General features: G+C 39.6%; 1 protein-coding gene across 1 annotated transcript in view; it reads left to right on the top strand.

The window, feature by feature from the left end:
* Positions 1 to 1,374: 1,374 nt before the first annotated feature.
* Positions 1,375 to 16,134, top strand: part of SHQ1 (SHQ1, H/ACA ribonucleoprotein assembly factor) — a 106,937-nt gene continuing 92,177 nt past the window's right edge. Inside the window, exons 1-5 of the mRNA XM_063114575.1 lie at positions 1,375 to 1,606; positions 5,999 to 6,063; positions 7,602 to 7,724; positions 8,665 to 8,825; positions 15,107 to 15,219. Coding sequence (XP_062970645.1) covers positions 1,464 to 1,606; positions 5,999 to 6,063; positions 7,602 to 7,724; positions 8,665 to 8,825; positions 15,107 to 15,219 — 605 coding nt within the window. The 5' untranslated portion in view covers positions 1,375 to 1,463. The remainder of the gene's footprint in view (positions 1,607 to 5,998; positions 6,064 to 7,601; positions 7,725 to 8,664; positions 8,826 to 15,106; positions 15,220 to 16,134) is intronic.

The raw sequence follows: 16,134 nt of genomic DNA, 5'->3' as shown, positions 1-16,134 counted from the left end.
ATAAAAAAAATCAGAGATTGAAAAGTTATTTAGGGGCCGGCCTGCGGCTCACTCGAGAGAGTGTGGTGCTGATAACATCAAGACCATGGGTTCGGATCCCATATAAGGATGGCCAGTGAGGTGCTGACAACACCAAGTCAAGGGTTAAGATCCCCTTACCGGTCATCTTTATTAAAAAAAAAAGAAAGAAAAAGAAAGAAAAGAAAAGTTATTTAGTTATCAACACTGTCCGAGGAGATGACTTTCATCCCTTTTCTACTGATATTAACCAGGGAATAAATACCATGATTGAACTATTCTAGTTACTGGTGGAATAACAGGAAATAAAATGAGAAGGAAGGAAGGCCAAAGGAAAAGGGAGACTACTGGGAAAGGCATTGGGAGCCTATGAAGAGCACGGCTAAAGAAAGAAAATACAGGGGAGACAAGTAAGTAAAAAAGAGACAGAAAAGATGGCCTTGGACAAGTGTCAGGAGAAAAGTGAGAAAAAGGAAAGGGAAGAAATACAAAGAGACTGAAATTCGTCAATGCAGGCACTGACACAGTTTAAGAACAAAACATTATGGGTTTTGTTCATTGTAAAATGCATGATTATATGATATATTGCTTAACCTCTCTGATCTCAGTTTTCTTTGGAGTATGTAGTGAAGATTAGATGACATTAGTGGGATGGAACCTCTGTTAATGAGAAAACTGTATTCAAAAAAGAGATTAAGAAGTGGAAAGAAAGCTGCAGAAAAAGACAAGCTGAAAGAGAGAAAAGTAAAAAGGTGGTTGGGGGGGAGAGTGAGAAGGGGAACTGTTGACAAGGTAGGTGAGAACTAAAGAAAACCACAGTAACGATGTCACTGTGGCTACTGCGGTGACTGCTCCAAGGAGTGCTGACAACTTGCCGGGTACGTTGTTAGAGCTCTACGTGCAACATTTCACGTTATCTTCACAGCATCTCTATGGGGCTAGGTTCTAGAATTATCCTCATTTTATAGAGGAAATATTTGAAGCATAAAGAGGTTTTGTAACTTTCCCAAGGTCTCACAGCTGGGGAGGGGCCGAGAATGGATTCAAATGCACGTCTACCTGCAAAGCCAATGATTTTAAGATTATCTCTAAGAACCTCGAAAGAGGCTTGGTGGGTCTAAGGTGGATTCTCGCTCTGGTTCTTCTATGTCATCCCCTCGGTTTAACTCCCGCGGCCAAGCACCTCTCGCTACGCCCTTTCTCTTCCCGGCTGTTTTAACAGCTCCACCTCTCCACTAACAGCGTCTCGTTTCCATGGAGATCGCCGTGGGGCGGGACTTTCTGCCTTACGCGCGAGCACTTCCGCCTCGATCCGGAAGCTCCGTTGCTTTCCGGAAGCTCTGTTAAACGGGTTGTTCTGGTGCGTGGGGACTTGGAGAGTTTGAGTGGCGGGTCCGCGGCGGCCGTGAGATTGACCGGCTCGGGCACCTGCGTCCGGCGCGACGATGCTGACCCCCGCGTTCGACCTTAGCCAGGACCCCGACTTCCTGACCATCGCCATCCGCGTGCCCTACGCCCGGGTCGCCGAGTTCGACGTCTACTTCGAGGGCGTCGACTTCAAGTTCTACGCCAAGCCGTACTTTCTCAGGCGAGTTCGGTGTCTGGCGGTGCACAGAGCGTATTTGGGGGATTCATTCATTAGATAACTGCTTGTTGAGGGAGCAGTGCCTGATTTAACGAGTGCCTTTTTCCGAGATTTCTGGAGCTTTCGGTGTGTTCTGGATGCTGCAGAAGTTCATTCCTTCTTAAATCTTCTTAAATCCCACATTAAAGAGATTTAGGTATCACTTTAAAACGTGGCGTTTGGACCGTGTCACTGTTTCGGTTTCTGTCCTGTCGCCCTCGTTCTCGTCCCTTCCTGACTTGTTCTGTTCTTTCCCTCTGCTCCGCGTTCGCTCTCCCAGCCTCTCCCCTGCCCGGGGTCCGCGCGCGCTGACATCCTCGGTGACTTCCCAGCTGATCGGTCCTTTCGGCTTTTCTCGGTCCTCTTGGTTGATCGCTCTCTACTTCCTGAAATTCTCACTTTCCTTGCCTCCCTTGACACCAGGTTAGCCTAGTTCTACCTCCTCGCCATCTGCTACTTCACTGTATGGTTTGGCCTAGGTTATGGTTGCCTCCTGCAGGTCTCAGCGAGGGGCCGTCGGCCCTTGTCTCTTTAGATTTTTCTTCTCGCAGAGCCATAACAGTAGCCACAGCTAACAGTGATCACCTTCAGCGTGTGGGGACAAGCAGTCTGTGCATTATCTTACTTTGACAGCGATCCTTGGAGATAGGCTCCATTCTCCAGGAGACACTGCCAGATTGTTCTTCCTAAAACATTGCCAATCACTTGTTCTGTTCTTTCGGACTAGGTAAAAATCCAGTCTCCTAGTATTTCTCAAGTGTGACTCCAGCCTACTTTTCCTGCCCAAGTACTTTTATAGTATAAACCTTCCCCTCCAGTCACTCCGGTTCGTTCACTGTGCATGAACCAGTTTTGCTCAAATTTCTATTAGACCCTAATTTAACCTACCTATTTGAGTATACTGTGCTTTCCTGTTTCTTTATTCATTTATTTCTTTAATTTATTTATTGGGCTTCGGTGTTGGGATTATAGTCCTGAAAAGACAAAGTCCTGCCCTCCTGTAGTTTACATGCTAGTGGGGAGAGAAAAACAATGAACTAAAAATTTAACTACACATTGTGGTAAGAGGTATGAAGAGAAAGAAGTGCACCGATAGAAAATAAAAAGGCACCCATATTTATACGAAGGAGGCAGAGACAGCCTTTCTGAAGAAAGAATATTTAAACCAAGACATGAAGAATAGGAAAAAGGTGATGGCGGTAGCAAACATTTATTGAATTTTTACTCGAGGCTAGTGCTTTATGTGGATTATATTTGATTTTAGGATAGTCCTCCAAACTAGGTTTTATTATTTACCCGTTGCTGTGGACTGAATATTTCTGTCCTCCCGAAATTCATATTGAAGCCCTAATTCCAATATGATGGTATTTGGAGATGGGGCCTTTGGGAAGTAATTAAGTTTAGATGGGGTCAAGAGGGCACAACCCTCGTGATGAGATTAGTGCCCTTATAAGAAGAGGAAGAGACCAGAGCCCCCTCTCTCTCTACCAAGTGATGATACAGCAAGAAGTTCTGCAAATCAGGAAGAGGGCACTCACCAGACACTGAATCTGCCAGCACCTTGATCTTGGACTTTCAGCCTGCAGAACTTTGAGAAATAAATGTTTGTTGTTTAAGCCACCCAGTCTGTGGTATTTTTATTATAGCAGCCCAAACTCACTAAGAAGCCCGTGTTACAAATGAGGGATCAGAGGCTCAGAGAGAAGTTCTTAAGAATAGCCTATTGTCTACTTTCCTTCTCACTATAAAATAAAAATGTAAAATGAAATAGGATTGTAAAGTAAAATAAATCCAGTAAAATAAAAGTTTTAAGGTGAAAACCACTTTGCTTAAGTCTGAATTGAAGAAGATAAAATAAGAGGATACTTGTAAAACAATTGAAGTACCGTTCGTAGGGTAGCAGAAGCTTGGGATTGAGCACTCAGCACACTTGCAGTTCTGTGACTTTGGGCGAGATGTCCAGTTTCAGTCATGTAATATGTAGAATGGGACTAATATTAATGAACTTAAAGAATGATGTGAGGATTGAGATAATGCATGCAAAGTGCTTATTACCATGCCTGATAATTATGTGTTCAATAAATGGTAGATGCTATGAGAGTGCTTCACAAAGTTCGTGGAAAAATGAAACTAAAAGGTATACAAATCTTTCCAAGAACTTTTTGAAGACGCCTTATATTATTTGAGGGCCCAAGGTGCCAGTTATCTAGTACTGGATATCCAGTGAAACATAATGGTGTAAAACAACAGTCATTTTATTTTCTGCCCTGGTTTCCGTGGATAAGGAATTCAGTAAGAGCTTGGCTGGGCTGTTCTGGCTTGGTCTTTAATGCCATTGTGGTCAGATGGTGGCTGGTCCTGGAATACAGAATAGTAAGGGCTGAAGCAGCTGGAGGCTGTGGGACATCTTTCTTCATGTAGTCTTAGGGCCTCTGTCCGTGGTCTCTTTACATGGTCTAGTTTGTTTCCTCAGGGGAGTTGGACCACTAATGTAGTGGCTGAAGTTTTCAAAACCAAGTATTCCAGCAAGCAAGTTAGAATCCATATCACCTCCCTCCCCTCTTAATTTCTTTAATATAAATATAAGTGTTTAAAGCCAGAATTATAACTGTGCATCATGGAGTTAATAATGTATATAGTTTTGTGTGTATATGTATATATATGACAACTTAGCATAAAGGCATATCACCTTTTCTGACCTACCTTCAGAAATCACATAGTGTCACTTCTGCTTTATTGTATTGATCAAAACAGCTTCAGGAAGCCTGCTGAATTTTAAGGGGAGGGGGCATAGACCCCATGGTTGGGAGGAGTGATGTGAGATGGGCAGTTTTTGAAAATGCAATTTGCTACAGTATATTAAAGATGAATAAAACCCGGTTCTTCTCCTTGAGGAATTGAGAGTCTAGCCAGGGAGATAGATCTGTAAACAAATATGATTTTACTCCTATGCAGTAAGAGCTTAACTCTACATCTATCAAGAGTTTAGGAGAAGAGAGTTGGTAGTAATCTCCTTTTCTGAATGTTCATCTATACTATGCCGGCCATTAAGCTCTTTGCATCACCATTTCGTTCTCACAGTAACCCTGGGATAGTAGTTATTTCCCTCGTTTTACAGACGAGGTATTATGTAATTCTTGAAGTTAATTAACTTGTCCAAAGAAGTTATATATCTGGTAAATGGCAGAGTTAGGACTTCATTCAGATTCTGACACAAAAGTTAGTGTTTGTAACCTTTATAACAAACTAATTAATCCATAAGCTGACTCCTTATTCTGTGCTTAGAAAGAATCTTGGTTCTGAAAATGCATTGTAGCTGGAGGAAACTTTGAGATCGGAGGCAACAAAATTGTGAAGCTCTGGGCCTTTTTGGGTCTGCCAAGTTTTATTTTATTTTTTTGTTTTTCATTGTATTTAGTAGGAAGCAAGGGGGAGGAGCATAGGAGGAAAGGAGGCTCAAATTTTATGTTTGAAGTGGTAGGAGTGGGTCTGACCAATGAGTTTAAACTATCTAGTAGGTGTCCGGTAGCCATCAAAGCTTTTTCAAATAGAAAAATGACAATCAGATTTCTGTTTTATTTTTTTATTTTTATTTTTTTAAAAGATGACCGGTAAGGGGATCTTAACCCTTGGCTTTGTGTTGTCAGCACCATGCTCAGCCAGTGAGCAAACCGGCCATCCCTATATGGGATCCAAACCTGTGGCCTTGGTGTTATCAGCACCGCACCCTCCCGAGTGAGCCACGGGCGAGCCCCAGATTTCTGTTTTAGAATAAATCTTTTGGGGCCTGATTGAACCAGGGTAAAATTGGAAACAGGGAAATTGTTCATTTTTTTAGTACAAAAGAGGGGGAAATCCCCATTTAGTAATAATGAGATTTGAGAAAAACACTTTTGCTTTCTGCTTTTTTTAAAGGTAATAATTGTCCTGATATTAACAATTGGTTGTTTTTCTTTCCCATTTTCTGGCTTTTTTTTTCTTTTTTTGGAAGCCAATTAGTGTAATTTTATTGAGCACCTGCCTGTGTCAGGCACCAGGTATATAAATAACTCTTATTCATTTAGAATGGGAAAGTACTGTAACGGTAATGATAACTAATATTTATTGTGGCCTTTCTTTTTCAGTATATTTTATTGGTGATGCATTCAAACAGGAAGATGAGTCATCTCTAATTTCTTCTTTCTTAGATGGGGAAGGAATCTAAGTCATTTAGCTTGTAAAATGTGAAAGAAATGCTGAGGAATTTCCTTTTAAAATGGTTAATAGATTTTGATGGATAAATGTACACCATTGTTGATGGCTAATTATGTTAGTTGTAATTTAAGGACTTCATGAGACCTTGTGTTAAATCTGCAGATTAACTCTTCCTGGAAGAATTGTAGAAAATGGAAATGAACAAGGGTCCTATGATGCAGATAAAGGTATTGCTTTTGGAATTTTTGCTAGTTTTTTTCTCTGGGTTCTTCATGTTAGAGTATCTACATAATAATCTTTTAAGATACTGTAGAGACCTTTAAATGTTTTGCACGTGCAATTGGTTCCTGTCACTCTTTCTTTTTTCTTAATGTTCAGTGCCTGTTATTTGTGGATTTTTTGAAAATTACAGTTTCCTCAGTCCTTTAAAGTATTTCACAATATTCTTCAAAGTGAAATTAAGTTAGTTAAATACTCTGGTTCTATTTTCTAGAGGCACATCCCCTATATTTAGTAGGTGTTTAAAAAGTAAAAATTAGCATGTGTGAAGCAATAGATTATAAAAGATGTGGATGATTTATAAGCTTTTGAATGGAATCTTTCTTGTAAAATTCTCAAATTTGAATTTTAATAAAAGTAGGTAGGTAATAGAGAAACTATCCATGGGTGGCATTTAAGGGCTAATTGAATTTTCTTCTCGTGATTGATAAGCCCCTTGTTTCAACTAGCCATGAAACCATTTATTTTCCTTTTATAGAAGCCACTGGTATTCCCTTTATCATTGCATCTGGAATAAGAATACCTTGTGTGCTCTCGTGTAATTTATTCAATGAATATTTATTGATCTCAGTGAACTAGGGTGAGGGAAGGGGGGTGAGATGAAGAGTTAAAGGACAAAGTTTTAACTCATAATGCAATGTAATTAATGTGATAATGAAGTATAATGAAACTGCCTTCCTAGGTAGTAACTCTGCTTTTAATTGCAGATAGGTTGCATATTGAAACAAAGTTATTAAATTTTAAAAGTGCACAGGAGTTTAGGAAGAGTGTGTATGGGGAAGTATTTGGGTTGAGTTGCATTTGATATACAGTTCAGTACACTTGAAAGAGGTAAAATGTTTTAAAATGTAAGAGTGGTAAATACTGTAATAAGTTCATAGGGGAGCCTAGATGAGGTTGATAAACTCAGTCAAGTAAAGAAAAGAAGTACATAGGTAGAATTTGAGTCTGTCCTAGACTTTGGGGATGTACATATCTCTTGCGATATCAAAGAAACCTTATTAAGCCATAATTGCTTTATTTAAGACTTTGCATATTTTTAAAACTGCTGCTATGCTCCACTGGATTAAGTATCCTGATTTTTTTTTTTTTCTAGTTGAGATATAGATAACTATCGGTTGATGCTAAGCTATTACCTTCTCAGGCAATTGAGTTTTAGAAGTTTTGATTTGGATTTTTAGTATTTTCAATAGGTTAAGGTGGTACTGTGTAAGATTAAAGCATTCTGTAGCTTTAACAGATTAATTTCTTATAGAAGTGACAACTTTTGAAAAACCCTGTATGAGCCTTTTTCTGTCTTGATAGTTTCTGAAAAACCTGTTTGAGCCTTTTTCTATCTTGACTTATATTCAATAAATCTATAAAAAGGGCATAATTTTGGAGCTCATATAGAGTTTTACCAAGACAAATATTTCTTAGATATATTTGTGAAGTCTTTGAATATTTTAATCTATCTCTCTAAACATAGAACAAATTTATCTTTAAGGAATTTTTACCATTCGATTGCCCAAAGAAACTCCTGGCCAGCATTTTGAAGGGCTGAACATGTTAACTGCTCTTCTGGCACCAAGAAAATCCAGGACAGCAAAACCACTTGTGGAAGAAATAGGTATGTATATTGCAGTTTGGAGGAAATAAAGGCAAACAGAAATATTGACTTGCTGTGTGTTTCTAGGGGAAATAGGATATAGGGAATAGGATACTGGAGAAAATACTTCAAGATAAGATGATCATGTGAAAACATGTAAAAATAGTTCATTTGGGAGCTGACCCCGTGGCTCACTCGGGAGAGTGCAGCGCCGGGAGCGCAGAGCGCAGTGGCGCTCGCGGCTATAGGGATAGCTGGTGCGCTCACTGGTTGAACGTGGTGCAGACGACACCAAGCCAAGGGTTGCGATCCCCTTACCGGTCTCAAAAAAAAAAAAAGTTCATTTGGTGATATAATTAAAAGACATAAAGAACCTGTAGATTAGTCATATTTTTAGACAATTGAAGCAGCATCTTCTCTTTGGCAAAATATTAGCCTCTTGAGCTAAGATCATAAGTGTACAGTTCAATGAGTTACATAAAGTGAACACCACCTGAGTCAAGAGTTGGAACATTTCCAGTGCCCTGGAATCCCACCCTGTGTCTCTTCCCAGTTATTTTGCCCTGTCTCCTCTTCAAGGTAACACTATCCTCCATTTTGCCTGTTTTTGAATTGCATATGTAATTCATACAGTGTGTGTTCTTTTTTGTCTGGCTTCTTTCACTTAAAAAAAGTTTTTTTGTAAGATTTATCTATATCGTAGCTGAGGTCCATTTACTTTCATTGCTATGTAATATGCCATTGTATGAATATACCACATTTATTTATAGCTCCTACTGCTGATGGACATTTGCATCGGTTCCTTATTGTTTTGGGCCATCATGAATAGTGGAGCTATGAATATTCATGCACATGTCTTTTGGTGCACACATGCAGGCAATTTTTTGTGTACTTTTTCTTCCCTTAATTTTACCTAGGAAATCTAATATCTTTTTAAAAAATTAATAATTAACACATTTAGGCACTTCTGAACTTTCTGAGGAGGTAGTAGAAGAAGACGATGAAGAGTTTGATTGGGAAATTGAACAGATCCCCTATGAAGAGTCATCAGAAAGTGCTTTGAATCCACAGTGCCACTATGGATTTGGAAACTTACGATCAGGAGTGGTTCAGCGGTTACAGGTATGTTGTCTTTCTGAAAGATCTTGGTATATAGGGTTTTCCCTTTTGGATATTTTAATTTCAGTTCTGCTTACACTTGGTGGTTTTTAATAAAGATTATAGAAGGTGATGTATTTAGAGCACATGGCATACCTCCTTGCACATAATCATCACACAGACGTTCATTCCCTTCCATTTTGCTGGCTGCTCTACCCAGTCTTACTGCTCTTACAGATGTCCCATTGTTTTATTTTTTCTCCCCTTCATCAGTATTCTAGACATGAAGTTTCCAGAATACAAAATGGAACCCCCCTCTCCTTGGAAAGTTTATGTTTTATACATACGACAAATGTAGATCATGTACTTATGGCATGATGTATCTTCTGTTTTACGTATAAATGAAACAAAATTTTCCTGGTGAGAATGAGATTGTATGTTTTGATCAGATTGCTTCCTGGTATACAATAGGCACTATTATCTGTTTTTTTCTTGATGGAGGTTAAGTGTAATCTCTCATTAAAACCTGATGATTTGTCAATTAGGCTAAAAAAGCATAATATTACTTTCTCTTCCTCAAACAACATAGGAAATTCTACATTTTAGGTAATGTGGGGAGATTGAAATGAGTGAAATGAGAAGAGAAATTTCAGATTATTTTGTACATAGGATGTTTTGTAGAGAACGTGTCACCTGGAATATTACATGATGTAAGGGTGAAGCACTGACTTGGATTCTTAAACTTTTTTTAGTGAAAGAAACAGGGATTAGCCCTTTCTTTTACTTTATCTGTGATTGAGTAGAGGATGTTAAACCTTTTTAAAATGTGATTTATTATAGTAAGACGTTTGAATTATACCAAGGAAAGGTGAAAGACCTAGGTTCTGGTCCCACTTCAACCTCCGTTTAGATTTGGGACACCAGGCCAATTATTCAACCACAAAATTTTGTCTTCTCTTTGTAAAGTTGAGATGTTTGCTCACCTACTTTATAATGCTATTTTGAAAATTTAAGGAGATATTGCATATGAAAACTCTTTGGAAAGTATAGAATGCTGTAAAAATCCTGCCCTTGAAAAATATAAAATATTCTCAGTATTCCTTAAAAAGAGCAAAACTGGGATTTACTTAGGAACAAATAATGCTGATGAAATATTTCCTTCTGAAAACTTAGATGTTTTTCTGCTGGATTATGGTCTGCCCATTTTCTCTCTGTCTAATCATATTCCCTGGTGATCTCTGAGGTAGTTAGAATAGAGTCAGTTTTGTCTACAGCTGGAATACAGTGAATGGACCTCAGTTGTTTGGCCAAGAGCTAGTTTGTGGTCAGTCTGTTTTGGGCTTGCCAGTCTAAAGCTATATAAGAATGGTGGTAAGTGTCACACAGGCTAAGTACAGATTGTACATTCAGACTAAAAGTGCTTCCTGAGGTCAGGGAACCTGATTCCTTAATTGCTGCTGCTGTTTAAGGAAGATCCTTTTGAGAGATGTGTGACAGGTTGCTGACATGATGCGGGAGTGCTGTAATGTGAGCCTAGGCCAAGTCCCTTTAGGTCAGAAATTCTTGTAATTCAATGAACATTGCTTTTTTAAACAATTTGAATGCATATTCCATCAAGAACAAATAAGCTGAACATGTGAGAAAACTCTAAGGGTTTTGTAATGTAAATAGTACACTACTAATAGTACAGTTTTATAACCCCATGTGTGCAATGCTGGGATCGCAAAAAGATCTAAAAACTAAAAGTTTTTTTAACTTTAATTTGGTGGCAAAATCTGATCTTAACTGATATGTTTTTAATAGTTATTTTTTAAATCCCCCTTAGTGTACACATTCAGAAATTTTGCTGTAGAGACAGTAATGCATTTCAATATGGGGTGCTACCGTATACTTCTTAGAGGGGGGTTAAATAAAATGCAGTGTGTGTACCATATTACCTTTCTAAACTCTGCAAGTGTCTGAATCTTCAAGCTCGGCTTGCTCCAGGGGATTTGAATAGCACTGTGCTGAGACCTTTGTGTGCATCACCTCAACATTACTGTTTCCTCATGGCATCATGACTATTGTATGTGCACGTTTTTCCAGTTGTCAAACAGCCCTGGCTGCTCAAAGTCGGCTTCACAACAAGCTTCTGGCAGCAGCGGTAGCTGCCGGCAGCAGCAATCCTAGAGTCTCTGGGCACCAACCCAACAAGCTCCTGGGACCACTGCTGCCAGCAGCCGCAGGACACCAGGCTTGTTGGCCTTCTCCTTCCCTTGGCTGCACCAGGGGACCTGCAGGAGACTCACTGGCCAGATGTGCACACCATGCTTCATTTTCTCTGTGGGTTGTCTCCGCCTTATCTATGCCTAAACTTATATAAGTCTGATTTAAATCCTACATGACCTTTTCTTGGCCATGCCATCTTTAAATAGCTCTAATAACTAGCAGCCATCATGAGTCTTTAAAAAAAAGAAAATACTTGTCTTCCTGCTGTAGTTTAACAATTCTCATCCTGTTTTCTTCCTTCCCTTTGGTTGATTGATGCCTTAGATTTCTATACCCCAGCTAACTTTGCTTTTTAGTTTGTTTCAGTTTCTCTTTAGGGTCCAGTGTGAACAGGGCCTCTGCGTGTGACTGTGCAAAGAAAAAGCCTGGGTGGGGTGTGTGCTGCTGTGTACATTCATTTTCTGCTGTGTGCATGTTGTGTGACTGTACATGGAGGTCCTCAGTCTGGAGGCCAAGGGGAAGAGGAGGGAGAAAGGAAAGAGGGCTGCTTTCTTGTTTGCCGGTTCTGATTCCCGTGAGAGCAGGAACCTTGTCTCTGTTTGTTACTGGATCTCTACTCTAGCACCCAGAACAGTGCCTATCCCATAGCAGGCCCTCAAGCACAATTTACTGAAGGAATGATTTGATACTGAATGCGAGGCACAGTGCTGGGGATGCAGTGAAGAAGAGGAAAGATGAGCCCTCTGCCCACATGGAACATTCTGGGGCGAAGGTAGTGATCATGTCAACAGCAAATAAACAAGATAATGACAGATAGTGGCAGCTGAAGGAAAAGGATGGGGTGATATGAGAGACTGGGTGATACTACATTGGCCAAGATGCCTGGAGAAGGCCCCTTTGAGGAGGTGATGTTTGCACTGAGTTCTGAATGATTAGAAGGGTACTGTAAATGCAAAGGCTCAGAGTTGGGACTGAATTGGCATGTTCCAGAAATGGAAAGAAGTCTAGTGTGTGGTGGTTTGAGCATATTCAAGCCAGAAGGGGAGGGTATACATGAGGCTGAAGAGCAGGACAGGCTGTTGTGCAGAGCTGTGGTAAGAGTCTGGGTTTATTCTCAGTCCAGTTAGTGTTTTGAAATGCCTGGGGTTATGTCAGTCTTTTTATCCTCCGAAATGTAGAGTTATCTACAAAGACCACAAATTATACTGCATTTATGACCTTATATCTGGTCCAGGCGAAATAATGAAGCAAAACATTTTACTCCTTCCCTTTTTTAAAATTGTGGCTAGCAAGTGAGGACACTGAAGCTGAGGGAGGATATGTACTCTCAGTAGGAGGTTAACCAGTGAGTAACAAGGACTGGCAGTGGAATAGGGAGATAGAGAGAAAGGAAGTCAACATTATTGAATGTGTTAAGCCCTGTGCTTGGCACTCGACTTGTATTATCTCATTTAATTCTCACAGCAGCCTGTGGCACAGAATGATGTTCCCTTCTACCCCTCAAAGATGTCCTCGTGCTTATCCAGAACCTGTGAATGTGTTACATTATATACAAAAGGTACTTTGCAAATGTAAGTTAAAGATCTTGAGATGGGGAAAGTAGCCTGGATTATCCAGGTGGGCCCAATCTAATCACGAGGTCCTTATAAGAGGGGGGGAAGTAAGAGGGTCGAAGTGAAAAAAAAGAAGGCCATGTGATGATAGAAGCTGAGGGAGAACAGCATTGTGATGTGGGGCTACAAGCCAAGGGATGAGGACAACCTCTGAAATGGAAAGGGCAAAGAAACAGATTCTTCCCTAGAACCTCTAGAAAGAAGCGCAGCCCAGCTGTCATTTTGATTTTAGCCCAGTGAGGCTGATTTGGGGCTTCTGACTTACAGAACTGTAAGATAATAAATTTGTGTCGTGTTAAGCCACCACGTTTGTGTTAACTTGTTACAGCAAAGGAACCAAGAGGAAACCCAGGGCTATGACTGAGGTGTCACTAGACTCATGTTACACTGAGGAAGCAGAGGTTCACAGGGGCTGCACAATTAGATCGTAGCTGGGATTTAGATCCTGGTTTGTCAAATTCCAAAGTTATTCATCGCACGGCTTTCAGAAGGTTTTTTGCGGGGTGGAGGGGAGTTGTGGAGTGTGCAGACTAGGGAGGAAAGAAAGGGGGTAACTCCAGGTTTCTGGGGAGAGGGAATTGGGGTCTCTTGTCAGGAAATGGCTCTCATAATATTCACTTAGCTGAGGCAAGTCCCGTGAATACATTACAATATGCCCCCACCCACGCCTGCCTGCATGAGAGTGCTTCCCAGCCCTGTGGCTGGAGGAGCTGATTTCAGGCAGGTGAGAAAGTGGAGGAAGAGAGGAAGGATTGAGGTCGCACTGCTCAGGAAGAGATGTTTCTGGTAGATTCAGTGGAACTCTGAAAGTATTTTCCCATGGAAACATTGCTGCCTGCTTGTTAAGCTCTTTGTATCATGAGTACTCTATTTCAAGTTTATAATGAATTGCTGAACTTGCATGCTGCCGTGAGAATCTACCTACTCTTTATAATAGTATTTTTATAGGAAAATAACATTCTAAGTCTCTAGAAAGTAAATTGCAAAGGAACTTTTGGAATGCAGATTTCTGTAGGTTTGGGGGCAGCCAGTAATTTGTTTTTTGCCCGGAATGTTTGTACTTGGAACTATTAAGATGTCCTGGATGTTCCAGTAACATCCAAAAAGGTCTCTGGACCCTTTCATTGTGCAGAATGTGCTTAGATTAAATATTGTTGATTTTGCTTGAACTAAATGAATTGTGGTAGGGATGAGTTTTGTTTTTTATTATGAGGAAATTTTGATTGTGTGGGGAGGCTGTATTTTAGTCTTTCCCTTACTAATTCAGCATAGCTCACTTTCACTGTAGTGATTTTGCATTACAGCCATTGACTTTTAAACCAGCCTGTTAGGCACTCACCAGTAATCTAGTAATCTATTTACATCTTGACTTAACGGTTTGCCTCTACAGCTCTCTACCAAGTTATTTCCCTTGATTTCTTGTCGGCTAATACTCTATAATCTTCTCTCAGTTTCTGTACTTCTCACTTGGGGTTGGTAGTAGGAGAGGGGAGGCTGAAAGAAAAAAGGCACAGTTTAAAGAATATTTTGTGTTGTATAAGGTTTCTTTACTTTACAATTCTGATGGAAAGGATAAAGACCATATACGGCACTATATGCCATATACTAGGCATATACATATATGCCATATACAAGGCAGTTTTACTAATACTGTACATCTGTTCTGTAGGATTCAGCTTGGGAAACATGCTACATACATATCAACATGTATACATCTAGGTAAATTCAATTACAGTAAAGTTGATTCTTACTTAGAATTAGATTTTAAAATTTTCAAATGGAAAGTCATATCCCTAATTGCCAGTAAAAATTCTTAAATCTCATAAAGTAGAATGTACAGAGTTTTGTGTATATAGTCTTATATGGTAATTCTTCTTTGAGACCTGCTGAGCCAGAATATAGGAAGAAAAGTCGATGTGTGGATGTCTGATATTCAAACCACTCTACTTTTAATAACTTTCAGATCTGTAAGTGCAAATGGATGGAGAATTAAATGTTTTGCTTACTTGCAGGGGTTTATTCCATTTTGGTTTTTTATGTTAAACTTTTATAGCCCTAATGTAAAATTGTAAGTTTGCTTGTTGTAAGGGTTAAATGAAATCATTTATATGAAAGATTTTAACAGGGCCTAGCAAGTAGTATATGCTTAACAAGCATTGCTGGATTCTAATCTAAATGTCACAGGTGCAGGCTGGCCCGTGGCTCACTCAGGAGAGTGCGGTGCTGATAACACCAAGGCCACGGGTTTGGATCCTATATAGGGATGGCCAGTTAGCTCACTGGTTGAGCGTGGTGCTGAAAACACCAAGCTAAGGGTTAAGGTCCCCTTACCGGTCCTCTTTTAAAAAACAAAAAGTCACAGGTGCTATCATAGTTTACGGATCAATTAGCTTCATTCCATGCTTTGGCATTTTGTGCAAAATTTGATTTTTAAATGCTAAAATAGGAGATAGCAATTATTCTTTCTTTTCTGAATGTTCTTAGGATGAATTGAGTGATGTTATTGATATTAAGGATCCAGATTTCACTCCTGCAGCTGAACGAAGGCAGAAACGCCTGGCTGCTGAGCTGGCCAAATTTGATCCTGATCATTATCTGTGAGTACTGAGTTTTTTGAGGATTAAATTATTTACTTGACATTTATTTTTAAAGTGCGTGTCTTTTTAACTGTGCTAGACATGCACATTTTGGATCCTAGAAATTAATGATGGCTCAAAACCTTAACTGACATTTGACTTAACTTGTAGATGTTGTACCTCTGTGACCTTTGAAGGATGTTGCATTTTAGCTGTTCATCCTAGTAACAGAGAACTCTTCCAACATACCTACTTTAATTTTTTCTTGCCAGGCTTAATAATGGAATGGTGAATTCATGAGAATATTTGCACTTCCTTCAAGTAGACTTTTTGTTGTTATTAATGGTATACATAAATAAAGATACGTTTCAGTTTCCTTAAGAATGTGAATCTATACATGCTGTATTTCTTGGCTGATCCAAGGTCTTCCTAACGCTTTCATCTGCTGGTACCTGTAATCAATGATCTGTTTCAAGTGAACGTGTAATTATTCTTTGTGGTAGAGTATAAATAGAATCTAATTTTAAGCTTTGCTGTATTTCCCACCAGCATTAATTGTGTCTTTAGCCATAATGTGTCTCTATCAGGCTTATATTCTTCTTTGCATAAGGAACTTATGTAATTAATGCATAGATAAATGATCACTTGAGGAGAGATTGTGATGGCTCTCGTTGGCTAGATAGCCAAGGATTGTCACCTGGACTCTGTGGATACTTGCCTCTCTTAGGATGGTGGTTATGTGGATGCAGAACTTAATTATTATTCTTCCTATGCTCTGAGACAACAATTTCTAAACTTACATATGCGACTATAATCATATCCACTTACATTTGTATTGTGCTTTCAGCTTACCAAGTGCTCTCATATGATTGTTTAATTCCGTTTTCACAACAAATGAGGAAAGGAGGTTAAGGGACTTGGCGAAGGTCACACTAC

Source organism: Cynocephalus volans, chromosome 11 (assembly GCF_027409185.1).
Source record: "Cynocephalus volans isolate mCynVol1 chromosome 11, mCynVol1.pri, whole genome shotgun sequence".
NCBI classification, from domain to species: domain Eukaryota; kingdom Metazoa; phylum Chordata; class Mammalia; order Dermoptera; family Cynocephalidae; genus Cynocephalus; species Cynocephalus volans.
The sequence above is the reverse complement of the archived record's forward strand: the minus strand, read 5'-3'. Positions and strand labels throughout refer to the sequence as shown.